This window comes from Plecotus auritus, assembly GCF_963455305.1.
Source record: "Plecotus auritus genome assembly, chromosome: 7".
In the NCBI taxonomy this organism is placed as follows: domain Eukaryota; kingdom Metazoa; phylum Chordata; class Mammalia; order Chiroptera; family Vespertilionidae; genus Plecotus; species Plecotus auritus.
The window spans coordinates 21,397,266-21,410,466 of NC_137774.1; the positions used below are offsets into that span (position 1 = coordinate 21,397,266).

The 13,201-nt window shown below is 57.0% G+C and overlaps 1 protein-coding gene across 23 annotated transcripts in view; it reads right to left on the minus strand.

Moving 5' to 3' along the window:
• Positions 1–13,201, minus strand: part of MAPT (microtubule associated protein tau) — a 78,746-nt gene that overhangs the window by 10,096 nt on the left and 55,449 nt on the right. For 12 of the 23 annotated variants that reach the window (XM_080680716.1, XM_080680711.1, XM_080680706.1 and 9 more), the window contains 2 exons: positions 12,052–12,184; positions 8,702–8,967 (listed from right to left, as the gene is read on the minus strand). In XM_080680716.1, coding sequence (XP_080536842.1) covers positions 8,702–8,967; positions 12,052–12,184 — 399 coding nt within the window. Of the gene's footprint in view, positions 1–8,701; positions 8,968–10,738; positions 10,793–12,051; positions 12,185–13,201 lie in introns of all 23 variants that reach the window. The other 11 variants (XM_080680705.1, XM_080680715.1, XM_080680710.1 and 8 more) reach the window with 1 other exon arrangement.

Sequence of the window (13,201 nt, forward strand, 5' to 3'; positions counted from 1 at the left end):
CTGACCTCGAAGCGAATTGGCAGCTTTTCCACGCACAGGACGATGCTCAACCAACGAGGCCCTCCGGCCAGGCCCACGTAGGCTATTAAATGAACAAATACAGAGTCCCACCTGGGCCCTCACGCACACCCCTCGGGCCCATCAGAACCTGCCCCGAGACCTTACTGTGGCTGTTCTCAAGCCTGTCAGGCGATGGAATCACCTGCAAGTATTTCAGAAAACCCAGACCCCACCGGGATCTAGAATTAGAGTCTCGGGCTCTGCTTCTGCAAAGCCCGTGGTGCTGCCTGCACGCCTGGGTCAAGGACCCCCGAGGTCACGAGGACGACGGGGACGCTTTATGGAGAAGACGGAGCAGACCTCCCACCCCCGGGCGAGCGAGGACTTTGCCCAAGAAGGCAGGGTAAGTGCTGCCCTTCCGGCCGTCGGCTCACCCTCGTCCACGGCCCACCAGGTGCTTAGAGGGAACTGGGAAAGGGGCCCAGGTGTCTCCTCTCAGCGCCCTGAGCAGGTGTGGCCCGATGGTGCGGTCCCACCATGGTCCTGTGAAGCTCAGGGGGTGGGGATATTGACCTCTTAGTGGGGAATGATTTTGACCCAATTTGTCTAAAACTATGAAATACTCAGACAACCGTGGCACAGAGGAGAGATGGCACACTCCACTGGGCTGGGTGACGACACCCTCGTCAGCAGGTGTCTCCCCTCAGCCTCGGGTTTGATGAACCGCCGATGATATAAAGGACCGAAAACCGGAGCTCCCACTTAACCAGCATCGGCCGATGGACCAGGCACATGCCTGGGTTGCAGGCTCGGTCCTCAATCGGCGTATAGGGGGCAGCCGATCAATGATAATCTCTTTATTGCTGTTTCTATCTCTCTCTCCCTTTCCCTTTCTCTCTCAAAAAATAAAAATTTTTTTTAAAGAAAGAACCAGCATCACTCTCTGAAGACCTGAAAATGGCACTGAGACCTCCTCTGTGCTGCCTTTGGGAACGATGGCTGGGGCCGCGGCCCAGAGGCCAGGGTTAGGGGGGCTGGGGCTGGGGGCGAGGGCCCTGGCTGGGGCCGCTGCCCAGAGGCCAGGGTTAGGGTGGCTGGGGCTGGGGGCGAGGGCCCTGGCCGGGCTCATTGGGGAGAAGGAACCAGAGCCCCACCCAGGGGTCCACAGGTCCTCAGCAAAACGAAGAACTGAGGATATGATAGCGAAATTGGTCCATCCTACTTTTTGGTGTTAAAATGGCCTTTCCTTTATTAAATTATTAATCATTACATCACATTAATAGATATTATTTTTAGATGTCCTTTACCTGGCTGTGTAAACAGATAGCAATCTTCTGGAGGACACCACCCCAGCCTTCTTCTTTAGCATGAACCTAACCACCCGGGAAACATATCTAACCCACCTTTTTTCTTTTATGGTCCTTTAAAATAAAAGCTATGCCCTGGCTGGTGCGGCTCAGTTGGTTGAGCATTGTCCCATGCACCGGGAGGTCCCCTGTTCTATGGTTCTATTCCTGGCCAGGGCACGCTAGATCCCCAGAAAGCGGGAAGGGGGGTTGTGTGCCGGAGGCAGCCAATCAATGTTTCTCATCAATTTTACTCTCATCCTCTCCCTTCTTCTCTCTCTAAAATCAGTAACAACATATTTTTAAAAGCTATGTATTTTCTCCATTAGAAAAATACCAGAACATTGTGATTTTGAAAAACAAGAGGTTAAAAAACGCAAGTTTTCTTGCCATCCGAACACAACCACTATTGTATTTCATTGCAATCCCTGGAAGTCTCATACATACCTAAACTACCATCACGTGCGTAGAAGTGGTAGTAATTAGTGCGTCCACACATTTTATATCTTGTTTTATCAAGTAAGGTAACCGAGGCACCTGTGCTATCAGGTATTTATACTAATTCCATTTTAAAGAGCATCAACAGCCTCCCCATGAACACCTTCCTGCAAGGAGCTTTTCCCTGTTTTGGATTATTTTCATAGCATGGGGTCCCAGAAGTAGAATTTCTAGGCCACAGTTATAAATACTCTGACAACGCTCCGCACAGCCCTCTCTGAATGGCTTTCTGAAGGATGGCATTGATTTTCCCTGAGCGCGCTGTGCAGAAAGTTCCACCGTGGAGCTGCCGATATTGGGCATTTAGAAATGTGTTTTGTTTATTTCCTTGACTAACAGATGGCGCTGCATTGCTGGCTTCCTCTGCATTTCTTTGCTGCTAAAACTGCTCCTTTGCCCCCTTGTTGCTAGTAGGTGTATTTCTTTCTAACAAACACCTGTTCAGCTTCTTTCTTTGTAATTTCTTCTTTGTTTTTTAAATGTAAACACCACCCCTCCGTTAGCGGTTGGATGAATATCTAATTCCACGTCCCCTTTCTCACCACCACCCCCTTCGTTTACGGGTGAGGAGCTCGCTAGAGGCCCAGGGAAGTTCAGCGACTTTCTCAAGCCAGTGGCAGAGCCGCACAGGAATCTGGATCTGGGTGTGTCTGTGGCCACAGCTACGGATGTGACTGCAGTGTTTTGCCTGAGCTGTCTGTCCTCAAGGCTGTTGTGTCATAAGTCAAATAAAACAGCACTCTCCCTCGGAGAACACCGAGTTCTCTCTCGGTAGCAGGGAGACACAGGGACAGAGCCTTGGCCAGGCGGGAGCGAAGAGCAGGGTGAGGGATGGGCTTTCTCACGCTGCTGCTTAAGCAGCTGCTGTCACCCTCTCTCTACATTGTGTCTTTGAATCAGTTTGTGCTGCCCTCAGGTTTGAAGGAGTCGCACTTGAACTTCTTCCTTGGGAATCATTTTTATTTACAACTTTCAACTGGATAAGTCCCCGAGGGAGACTAGCCTGCTTTCACAAAGATCAGTTTAGAATCAGAAAACACACACACACACACACACACACACACACACACACAGTAATAAAACAAGAAAATTTAGAGGATAATGGTAAGAGAACGGGAGGCCATTAGCACTGACAATTACAAGACAGATTATTACACCCTGGCCAGGTAGCTCAGTTGGTTAGAGCTTCGTCCCTATATGCCAAGGTTGTCTGATCTCTGGTCAGGGCACATACAAGAATCAACCAATGACTGCATACATGAGTGGACAACAAATCGATGTCTCTCTCTCTCTCTCCCTTCCTCTCACAAAAATAAAATCATTAAATACACACACACACACAAGATGGTTCATTACATTTAACTCTGAGCTTCCTGGAAGCCAAGGCAAAAAGGCAAACAGGATGGGTTACATAACTCCTCTTATCTGACAAAGAAAACTTATCAGTTTTGCAAGGAAAATAACCTGTTTTCTGTAAAATCCACATAAGAAATTCATCAAACAAATCAAGAGTTCATTAAGTAATAAAATTTATAACACATAGAAATTTTTCCCTCCAGTGAGTGTGACTTTTTCCAATCCCACAAAAAAGACAACGAACTCTCAGTAGCCCTTTTATGGGATTTGGAAATAGACAAAAGAATATGTACAAAGCAGACACAAATTACCGTAAGTCATCAAATTAAGCCAACACCCTTTACAGAATGTTAGATTTACAGAAAGGAGAAAAAAGGGTAACTTTTGGCATTCTGAAATTGGAATCCTGAAACAATTTCTTATCTGGAGTTCCATGTGTGATACTGAGCCTCAGGTCTGGCCAGACACTGAACATACCCATCACGGGAAAGAACAATGTTTTGGAAGCTCCAAATTTTAGTCTGGAGACTCCTAGTCAGGCAAGAAATTCCTGTGGTCAGGGTTTGGCCCTGGAGGAGAGGGTGGGGTGAGGTGGGCGGGTCCACTTTGCTTTAATCTACTTCCTGGAGGGAAGCCCCAAGCCTTCCTTAGACCTTGAACTTGTTCCTTTTGCGCTAAGATTGCTCCAGGTACTCCAGGTGGCCCAGCCCTCTCCTGACGAGCTCCCCGCTGGCCCCTTGTCCTGGCGGTCCCTGGCAAGGTCTGCCCCCAGCACTGCCTGGTGCTTGCTGGGCGGCCTCACCTCACTAGGGTCAAGAGGCCCAGGGCTGAGGATTCGGAGTGGGATGTTCTGGTGGGAAAGGCCAGGCTGCCAGCCTGAGAACTGACACGGGAAAGCTTATCTAGGTCCTGTTAAGTCAACCAGCCAGAGAAGAGGTCAAATAACAGGGAAGTCGCCTGTAGAATTATTTACACTGTTCCTTTAAACAGTGACTGCCCCAAGCTTCTTTAAAATGATTTACACAAGATTTTTTCACAAACGCAGGCGCTGTGTACCGGGAGGGTCCCAGCCTGGCTCTGCCCGCCCCTCACTGCAGGGCCCGACACCTTAGCCCAGGCTCACCCGAGTCCAGGACAGGCAAACATTCACTTCACAGAAATGTTCCTCACCTGTGCTTTTTTTTTTAAAAAAAATGTTACAGGTCTCATTGTCACCACTGTAATAAAATTACTGTGATGGGAGCATAACCTGTGTCTCAATGTAGCCACATTAATCACCTGTGCTTTTAAAAATAAGAGCTGGGGCTTTGTCAAGAAATATAATGAATCTAGAAATACTTCCTGAATGGAGACAGATGCTTACAGCGCTCCATCGCCATCTTGTGGCCGCTGGGAACATTGCAGCCCAGGTCGTTCCCAGCCTGAGCTCTGGCAGATTCCTGTCCTTCCTGGGCTCCTAGGTCCTGTCCAGCCTGGGCCTTTGCATTCCAGCTACGGGCCAGGGCCCCCTCCGAGGAAGTGACGTTAGCTCTGTCTGCTCAGAGCCAACCAGGCCACCCCCGCGCTCAGTCGCCGCGCCCTTTTCAGGCTATGACCCTGCACATCCCTGCTCACCCTTGGCAGCCACAGGATCCCGTTCTCCTGACCAGGCAGCCTTGGCCCCAAGTGCACCTTCTCTCTGACCCTGGATGGCACTGGGACCCCTGCGCTTCCTTCTGTGCCCCCCTGACCACACAGAGGGGCGGCTGAGGTTGGTGTTGCCCCATCTGCCCTCGCATTCAACGCTGACGGCCTCCCAAGCTCACGCCCACGACTGACAGCTGAGCCTGGGCTCTCTGCCGCGGGTCCCTCTGGCTCCCTCTTCCTTCTGCATCCTGGCTGGAGGACAGAGTCCTGTCGGCCAGGGCAGACACCCGCTGGGTCACGGCAGACCTCCTCCAGCAGCTGTTCACTCTCCCCGGCTCTGTGGGAGCGAACAAAGCTCCGGCCTAAGCCCCCACTCCCTTGCCCATCCCAGTGCTAACTTTATTTTGCTTCTGCTCTGAACATCTCCACGTGCGGTTTCCCACGGCCCTCTTCCAGCCCCGGGGCCCCGCACTCTGCGGGGCGGGGACTGTCCTTTCCAAGGCCAGTGATGGTCCCAATCAAGGGTCTGCCCTGGCTTCTCTGAATTGTTAGTAACACATGAGACTGTGGGTGACACTCCATAACACGGGTGACTCTCCGTGTGGGGCACCCTCGATGGTGTGGGATGCTCCCCGCTGCATTCCTGGCCAACCTCTCCGCTCCCTTCGTATTTCCCTCCCGGGCCTGGGCCCCAGGGGCAGGAACTCAGCACAGGGCCTGACAGTCAGGTGCCCCAGAAATGTCGGATGAATGAACACAGGGAGGGAGGAACCAGCTTCTGATGCTACCTACGTGCTCTGTATCACCAGGATGTAAGGATGCCAATTCACATTATTCACCGGCAGTGAGTAGCTTTTAAAAAAAAAAGTTTTACATTTAAAAAATGTTTAAAAAATGATTTTAGAGAGCGGAAGGGAGCAAGAGAGAAACATGGATTTGTTGTTCCAGTTATGCATTAGTTGGTTGATTCTTGTATGTGGCCTGGCTGGGGATGGAACCTGCAATCTTGGTGTATCAGAATGACACTAACGGGCTGAGCTACCCAGCCAGGGCCTTTTAAAAAATGTTTGAAATGCTGGCTCTCTGTCTCCGTGACGGAACTCTCCCTGCTCCTCTCACAAAGAGTAAGGCTCAGACAGACTCTTGGGGAGGGAGGTGCAAGACAGAAGGGGTGGCCGGGCTGGGCCTGAGCTGATATTTGGGGACACTGGGTCTTAGCCTGGACTACACATCGGGAACACCTGGAGAGGCCCCCTGAGGTTCTTACGAACCTGGGGAAGGCTCTGGCGTCAGGATTTGTAAGAGAATCCCCCCTCCCCCCAACCAGGTGATTCTCCTTGGCAGCCAGTGGGGAATGAGAACCGCGTCCCGTCCCAACGACCCGCAGCTGCCGGCCTCGCCTCCCCTCGGCTCCCATCTTTCCCTAGTTCTGTGGAGGGGCCAAGTGGTTCTTCCGCACTTTCCTTTTAAAGTTAAGAATTCCGTTTTGGACTCCTTTTAAAGTTAAGAATTCCAAGCTGTGCACCATCTTTGCAGCAAACAACGAAAGCAGGAAGGCCGAGGTTCTCGGTCTGCAGGATGCCAGGCCGGCTGCTCTTCCTTCTTCCCGGAGGCCTCCGTCCATGGAGCAGAGCCGCCGCGGAGCCACCCCTCAGCCGAGCGAGTCAACACGGACCCACACGTGAGCGGGCTCCTCTCCAGGCCACAGCCCCCCGAAGGTCTGAGCGTCGCCTCCAGGAACCGCCGGCCCAGTCCAGACGGAGGACACGGCTCGCTTTAAAAGCCTTCTCCATGGATCCCAAGCGTCTCCCTCTCCCTTTTCCGTTCCCCTGGAGACTGACGTGGTGCTCTTTGTAGTGGTGGCTGAGGTGGTCTTTGGTTCAGACAATTGTCTAGGTTTTCTATGGAAGTTAAGGGACGGCTGTCCTCCTCCCTCTGCGCTTTCCCACACCTCCCGCCCTGGTAAGTCCTAAGAAAAGTCCCCCTTTCTCCTTCGGGAGATGAGGGCATGTTGGCGCCCAGCCTGGAGAGGTGTGGCCTGGGGCACCTTCCCCTTCCACTCTGAGCCGCAGGCACTGGCCCTGGTTCCCAGGCTCCTCTCCCTGCCAGTGCGGGGCGGGGGCAGGGGCAGGGCAGCCTGGGAGAGTCCCCCCTTCACTCAGCCCTGTCACTCAGCAGAGCTGCCAGAACTGGGCCAAAGGTGCCCAGCCCTTCCAAGCCAACCTCAGCTGACCCTGGGGTGGCAGGAGGACACGGGGTGTTTGCTGGTGTGTGACAAGGCCCCGCGGGCTGGGAGCCGCTCAGGGCTCCGGTCCCCTCTGGGCGCGCTGCTCACAGCTGCAGAATCTTCCCCACGGTGCTAACTGGCGGGGGGTGGGCGGGAGGGTTGCTTCTCATTTTTCAAAACGGGCAAACGGCCACACTGCTAAGAAAACAGGCACGGAGGGACCCCCGGCACGGAGGGAGGGCGCCGCGTGGGGCACATCCACCGCCTTACAAACCAAGTCCCTGGAGCCCCCTCTGCTCCAAAACTTCACGGAGGGTCAGCATCAGACCAGCACCCCTCCCAGCTGTGTCGGCCCCTCTGGAAGGAGTGGGCATCTTCACCGAGAGGCGCACAGGCCGACATCGCGGGACGTAGACATGGCCCAGGGCCTCCCTGGGGTCCAAAGACAGCTCCCCTGGACCCCCGCCCCGGCCGGGCAGGCCCAAGGCCGGGAAGGGCCAGCGGGGTTTCCGGGTTTCAGGCGAGGCACCCACACGGGCCTCCGAGATGCCTTCTTCCAGGGACACCCAGTCCCCGGCCAAGAGTAATAAACAAAATCAATGGTGCAGAGGGCGCCGCCCGCTGTGGGGGAGCTGAGCTGTCCCAACTGGAAGGTTCTGTAAAGACTCCCAGCCCACCAGGAGGCTCATTGCCCCCCAACGGCCCAGCCCAAAGCCCCCACACACCTGTGGCCTCAAGAGCAGAGCCTTGGTCCTCGGTACCCCCCACACCTCCTCTTCTCCCCTCCCCGTGTCCCCCCTGGTGGCGGGTGGGGAGGGCTGATCTGTGTGCCCACAATTCACTTGCTCAAGTCCTAACTCCCAGGGCCTCCGAACGCGGCTGTATGTGGAAACCGGGCCTGTACAGCGTGGTTCTGTTAAAGCAGCTCCTTAGGGGGAGCCCTCATCTGCATGCCTGGTGTGCTTATGGGAGGGGAGGTGGGCCCAGAGACACCCGCGGGAGGAGCGGGAGCACGCGAGGCGAGGGCAGCCGTCTCCAGTCGAGGAGGAGGCCTCTGCAGCCCTTCCACACCTCGGTCTCGGGCTTCTGGCCTCGGCTGGGAGGAGACAGGTTTCCCAGCGTGGCATTGCCCGTGTCGGGCCCAGGAAACTCGGGGGGCAGGCCAGCCCCTTCTCCCTCCACCTCAGGCCCTCAGATGCTCACGGCCCCCACCTTTAGGGGACCCCAACATTTCATGAGCGCCCACCTGCCCCTGGAAGAATCGGTTTAACATGGAACCCAGACTTCCCCAGAACTGAAGGCAGAGAGAAGCCTAAACTAAGCAAACGTCCGACAAACGCCGGACACGCACCTATCGACCAGCTGTGTCACTGCTACACGAGGCAGACCTCTGGGCACCCCCACTACGAGGACCCCAGGACCTCAGAGGTCAACTGTCCTCTGATGAGCAGGGGCTAACATGGGGAGGAAAAGAACCGGCACTTTCTCTCCCCCACACAGGGCCCTCATGGCTTCATGGTGACCCCAATAAAGAACCACAACCCACTGTCTTTCCTGGGGTGCTATGTGAGGGGGGAGGCAGTCACGCGCCCGCCTCTGCCCCAGGTGTGGGGGCCGCACAGGCACAGTGGCCTCCGCACGCCCTTACCTTCCCGCCTCCTGGCTGGTGCTTCAGGTTTTCGGTGGAGCCGATCTTGGACCTGACGTTCTTCAGGTCGGGCATGGGCACGGGGGCAGTCTGCAGGCGGCTCTTGGCTGAAGACGGCGACTTGGGTGGCGTGCGGACCACAGCCACCTTCTTGGGCTCCCGGGTGGGCGGGGTTGGCAAGGATGGAGTGCGGGAGCGGCTGCCAGGGGTGCCCGGGGAGCCGGGGCTGCTGTAGCCACTGCGATCCCCAGATTTCCCAGATTCACCTGGAAAGGAGGAGGGAGTGAGGCCAGAACTCGGAGTGGGCGCCACTTGGCCAAGGCCCGGGCTGCCTGTCCGGGGGTCCATTTCCGGGCTCAGGGCTGGATCAGGCAGGTGGGAAAGGCCGGGCGCTCAGGAGGCTGCCCTCGAGCTCACCGGACTCTTTCCTTCCTGACCTTGTGGCTGAGGGCAAGAGACAGTACCCTTCCCAGAGAGGGAGCCGCTTCTGCCCCAGGGCCCTGGGGTCGAGAGGTGGGATCCAGCCAGCTGTGTGGTCTCTGACAAGCCCCGTGCCCCTGTCTGAGCTCAGGGGCCTCGCCTCAAAACCCAGCACAGGGGTCAAGCCCGCAGTGAGGAGCCGGGCGGCGATGTGGGTGCACAGGCTTCAGAAACTCCAGTGTGATCCCAGGTGGCCTTTGCCCTGAACCAGGGCAGGACCCAGGGCCACCTCGTCTGGACCCTTGAGACCCTTTCCCCACAGGGTGACTTTAAGCTGCTCAGCAAGTTCAGGGCCCCTCTCCCACCAGACCCTCCCCAGCCTCCCCGACTCCTGACACTATGCCTGCTTCATGCCCACCTGTCCCTAGCTCTCCAAACAAGCCATGCCCATGCCCGGGCCCTGCCCTGCCGTTCCCGCCCTTCCCCACGATGCAGGGCAAATGCCAGTGCGCCTGTCACACCCTCCGGGATGGCTGCTGGGACCGTCCTCCCCGAGGGGGCCGCTGCCCGGGGCTCCCTGACTTGCACCCCGCACCCCACGCCCTCCAGTCGTTTGCTGTTCCATCACCACGTGGCTCAGTGGTTCTCCTGGTATGGCCCAGGGACCCTGCGTCAGGGTCTCTAGACCTGTGACGGGGAGTGGGAGCTGTAAGATGCAGATTCCCGGGCCCTGCCCACACCTGGCGTGACAGGATCTCTAGGGGTGGGGCCTGCAAGCTGTTCCTCCCAGGCTCCCCTGTGCTTCTTAGCAGACGGGTCTGAGAGCCACTGGCCCGCATGCTATGCCCCGGGGGCCGAGGCTTAGCTTCCCTCAGCTCTGAGGCGGCTTGTCCAGGGAAGAGTAGACAGGTCCTTAGAGTGTGAACGTCTGTTGTTAACCCTAAAGTCATCACGTTCTGTGGCAACAGGACAAATGAAGCCTTTTCTCCTTTTCCACCTAAACCCGCCCCCCCCCCCCCCCGCCCCCGTCTCTGCCTCTAGGCTCATCCCCACCCCCACCCACCCACCCACTCTGCCCTGCCCTGCCCTCCTGCCTCCAGGCACAAGGCCAGACTAGGCGGTGGCTTCAGACCCTTTCTGTGCCACCTAATTGCGGAGTGACCCCTGAGCCTGTGTCCACATCTGAAAAGGCGGGGGGGGGGGGGGGGTGTGGGCACAGCCCCCAGGGCTGTGTTTTGAAGACTGGAGGGGGTGACAGGTAAAAGTGTCCAGAGCAGAGACAGGCCGGCCTCACAGGCTGTGCAGACCACGTGTAATAAACGCCAGAGGGAATGTCACACGCAAACCTTGGTTAGGGACTGTGCACACCTCCAGCAGCCGCAGGCAGCTCGCGCGCTCCCTGCCCCCCAGCCCTCCGCGGCAGGAAACGAGAGCACGCAGGGTTAGACACACACGGCTCATCAGACCACACACCAGCTGAGGCGCAGGAAGCCTGGCGGTTCCCGTTCAGGCTCAGCGTGTGAAACCACGGTTTCAGAAGCAGGTCCTCCAGCTCTAAACACCGAAGCCGACAAACAGCCACGCACAAAGGGGTGACCCTGGTGGAGCAGGCGTTACCTTGCTCAGGTTTTGGCCCCGCGGGGGGTGGCTTTCTCGGCACTTGCTTGGCAGCTTAAAAAGAAAAACCCACAGAAAGCCTCATTACAATCAGCGGAAACGGGGCCTGAGGAACTCTTCTCCAGCCCGTGGGCGCACAGCTGGACCGGGGGCTGAGGCAGGAGGCAGGGAAGGCGTCCAGGGAGCAGGGGTCTGTCTGTCAGGAAACAAGGTCAAGGGCCCACGGGGTGTTCTGTCCACCCGCAGGCGGCCACCGAGAGCAGGTGAGAGCCAAGGAGAGATGCACGTTCGTGCTTCCAGTTGCGGCTCCCGTCGCGTGAGCCGACTGCATCGTGTGAAGTGACCAAGAGCAGGATCCAAGTCATATGCAGAGTCCAGTCACAATTCCTCACCCCATAGCGTGTGAATACATACATGAGAAAAACATTACACGGAAAACCAAACCAGCGCGCCTTAATGCGCGGCGTCCTTGTAGGCATCACCCTAGGGCAAACGCGGGCTAGGCGCCACACAAAAGCCTGCAGCCGGCGAAGGCTCTGAGCTGCCTCCCCGGCCAGTGGCAGCAGAGGCATCACTGGACCAGGCCAGGCTCACGCGCAGCCTACGAGATCCACAGGCCCCGGAGCACCTTCCCGGAGCCAACGCAGGCCAGAGGCCCCCGACTTGTGCAGAATCGAAACCCAGTTGCCTGCGACCTGTTTCCCGGGCAGTGGGGGGAGGGGGGGCAAGCTTGGCTCTCCCCAATCCCCAAAGAGGGCTGCTACTCTGAAAGCACCACCGGAAGCAACATCGCTCTACTGAAGCCTTTCCTGCTACTGAACCGACCGGGTTTCTCACAGGAGCGTAGGACAGACAGCCTGCCACGGATCAGCGAAGACCCTCGGCTTCTGTCAGAGGGTCCCCAACACCCCAGCAAGTGAGGCTGGGCAGAGGCCGCGCCCTGTGTGAGGTCACGCACAGTGACATGTCCGGGTGGCCGTCAAAACACCTCCCAGAAGCCCTGGACTGGGGGGGGGGAGGGCGGTGTCAAGAGAAGCTCAGAGAAGCCCCCTTCCTGCCACTTGTTAGCCACGTGGTCTCATTCTCCTCCTGCTTCCAATGAGCTGGTAGACGTAGCTGTGCAAACTCTGAGCTCGACACCTTCATGGATCAAAAGCGGGGATGCAACATCTAACTAAGAGAATTGTCAAGAAGGTGGAAAAGAAAACGCACATTCCAGTGCTTAGTGCACAGAAGGCATCGAGGCGCCACCAGGGGCCATGAACTGTCAGGGCCTTCGGAGACGAGGGTTGGGCTCCAGGGAAGGTTCTTACCCGTGCCGGGCGGGGTCTTTGGGGACGGCGTGGTTTTCGCTGGGATCCTGGTGGCATTGGCCGGGCCTTTCTGGCCTGGAGGGGCCGCTCCCCGGGGTGTGGCAATCTTGGTTCCAGTTTTAGTATCTGCCCCCTGTAAACCGAAGCATGGTAGTGGTTTTTACGATTGGGAAAGGTCATTGTGACTTGGAGTCGATGCCACTTAAAACCACTTTGATTCAAAATGAGCCTACGAGTGGGGTGACCCTTTGCCTACACGATGCGACGAATGTCTCCTACGATCACAGGGTTTGCTGGGCACACAGACCCACAGCCCCACCCAAACGCCAGGCGCTCCGAACACTGTTTCTTCCCGGAGGAGCGTTCCTGTGAGCTCTCGGCGTGGGCTGTGCTCATGTGTGCCATGAAAGGCAGTGGCGCTGAGAGAGACGCTCCGGTTCCCTCTCCACCAGGGCCACGCAACAGGCAGGACATCAGACCGTTCCCGTGTGGACACCGTCCTCTGCCTCTCCTCAGGGATCTGACTGGTGGTGGCTGGTTTCACCAGAGGCCCGTGAGCACCCTGTTTGTTGAACGTGACCGAGAGCGCTCCGGAGCTAAGTCATACTCTTTTCTCTCACAAGCGACCCTGGGTTTCAGCGACTCCTTAGGGGCGCTAAGAGCCCGTGGTGGGTGAACACAGCGTCAGTTAGCAAACCGGCCCGAGGCGGAGCAGGGCACCGGCACAGCCAGCTGGCAGAGCCCGGGCTTGGTTACCCAGTCCATGACCCTGACACATAACTCGGAAAAGACACTGGCATTCACCAAGGACCTAAAGATGGCTCAGGAGGGAGTCAACTAGCGGGTCAGGTGGTGCTGGCCAGCGAGGCTGGTATCCAACCCGAGAGGGCAATCTGGAAGCACGCCAGTTCCCAAAGCCGGGAGTGGACAGGGGCGCCCCACTAGGGCGGCGACTTCACTGCAGGGTCCCCGCAGGTGCCTGGGGGCTGCTGCTAGGAGGCACTGGGGGAGCGTAGAAGGATGGCGCCGAGGCCCCATCCCCATTTCAACTGTTCTGTGCGGCGCGTCTAGGTCAGAGCTTATCTGAAGAAAGGTCTTTCCGGCTAAAAGACACACACATTGGAAAACCACACGGGAGCAGCCTGGTTCT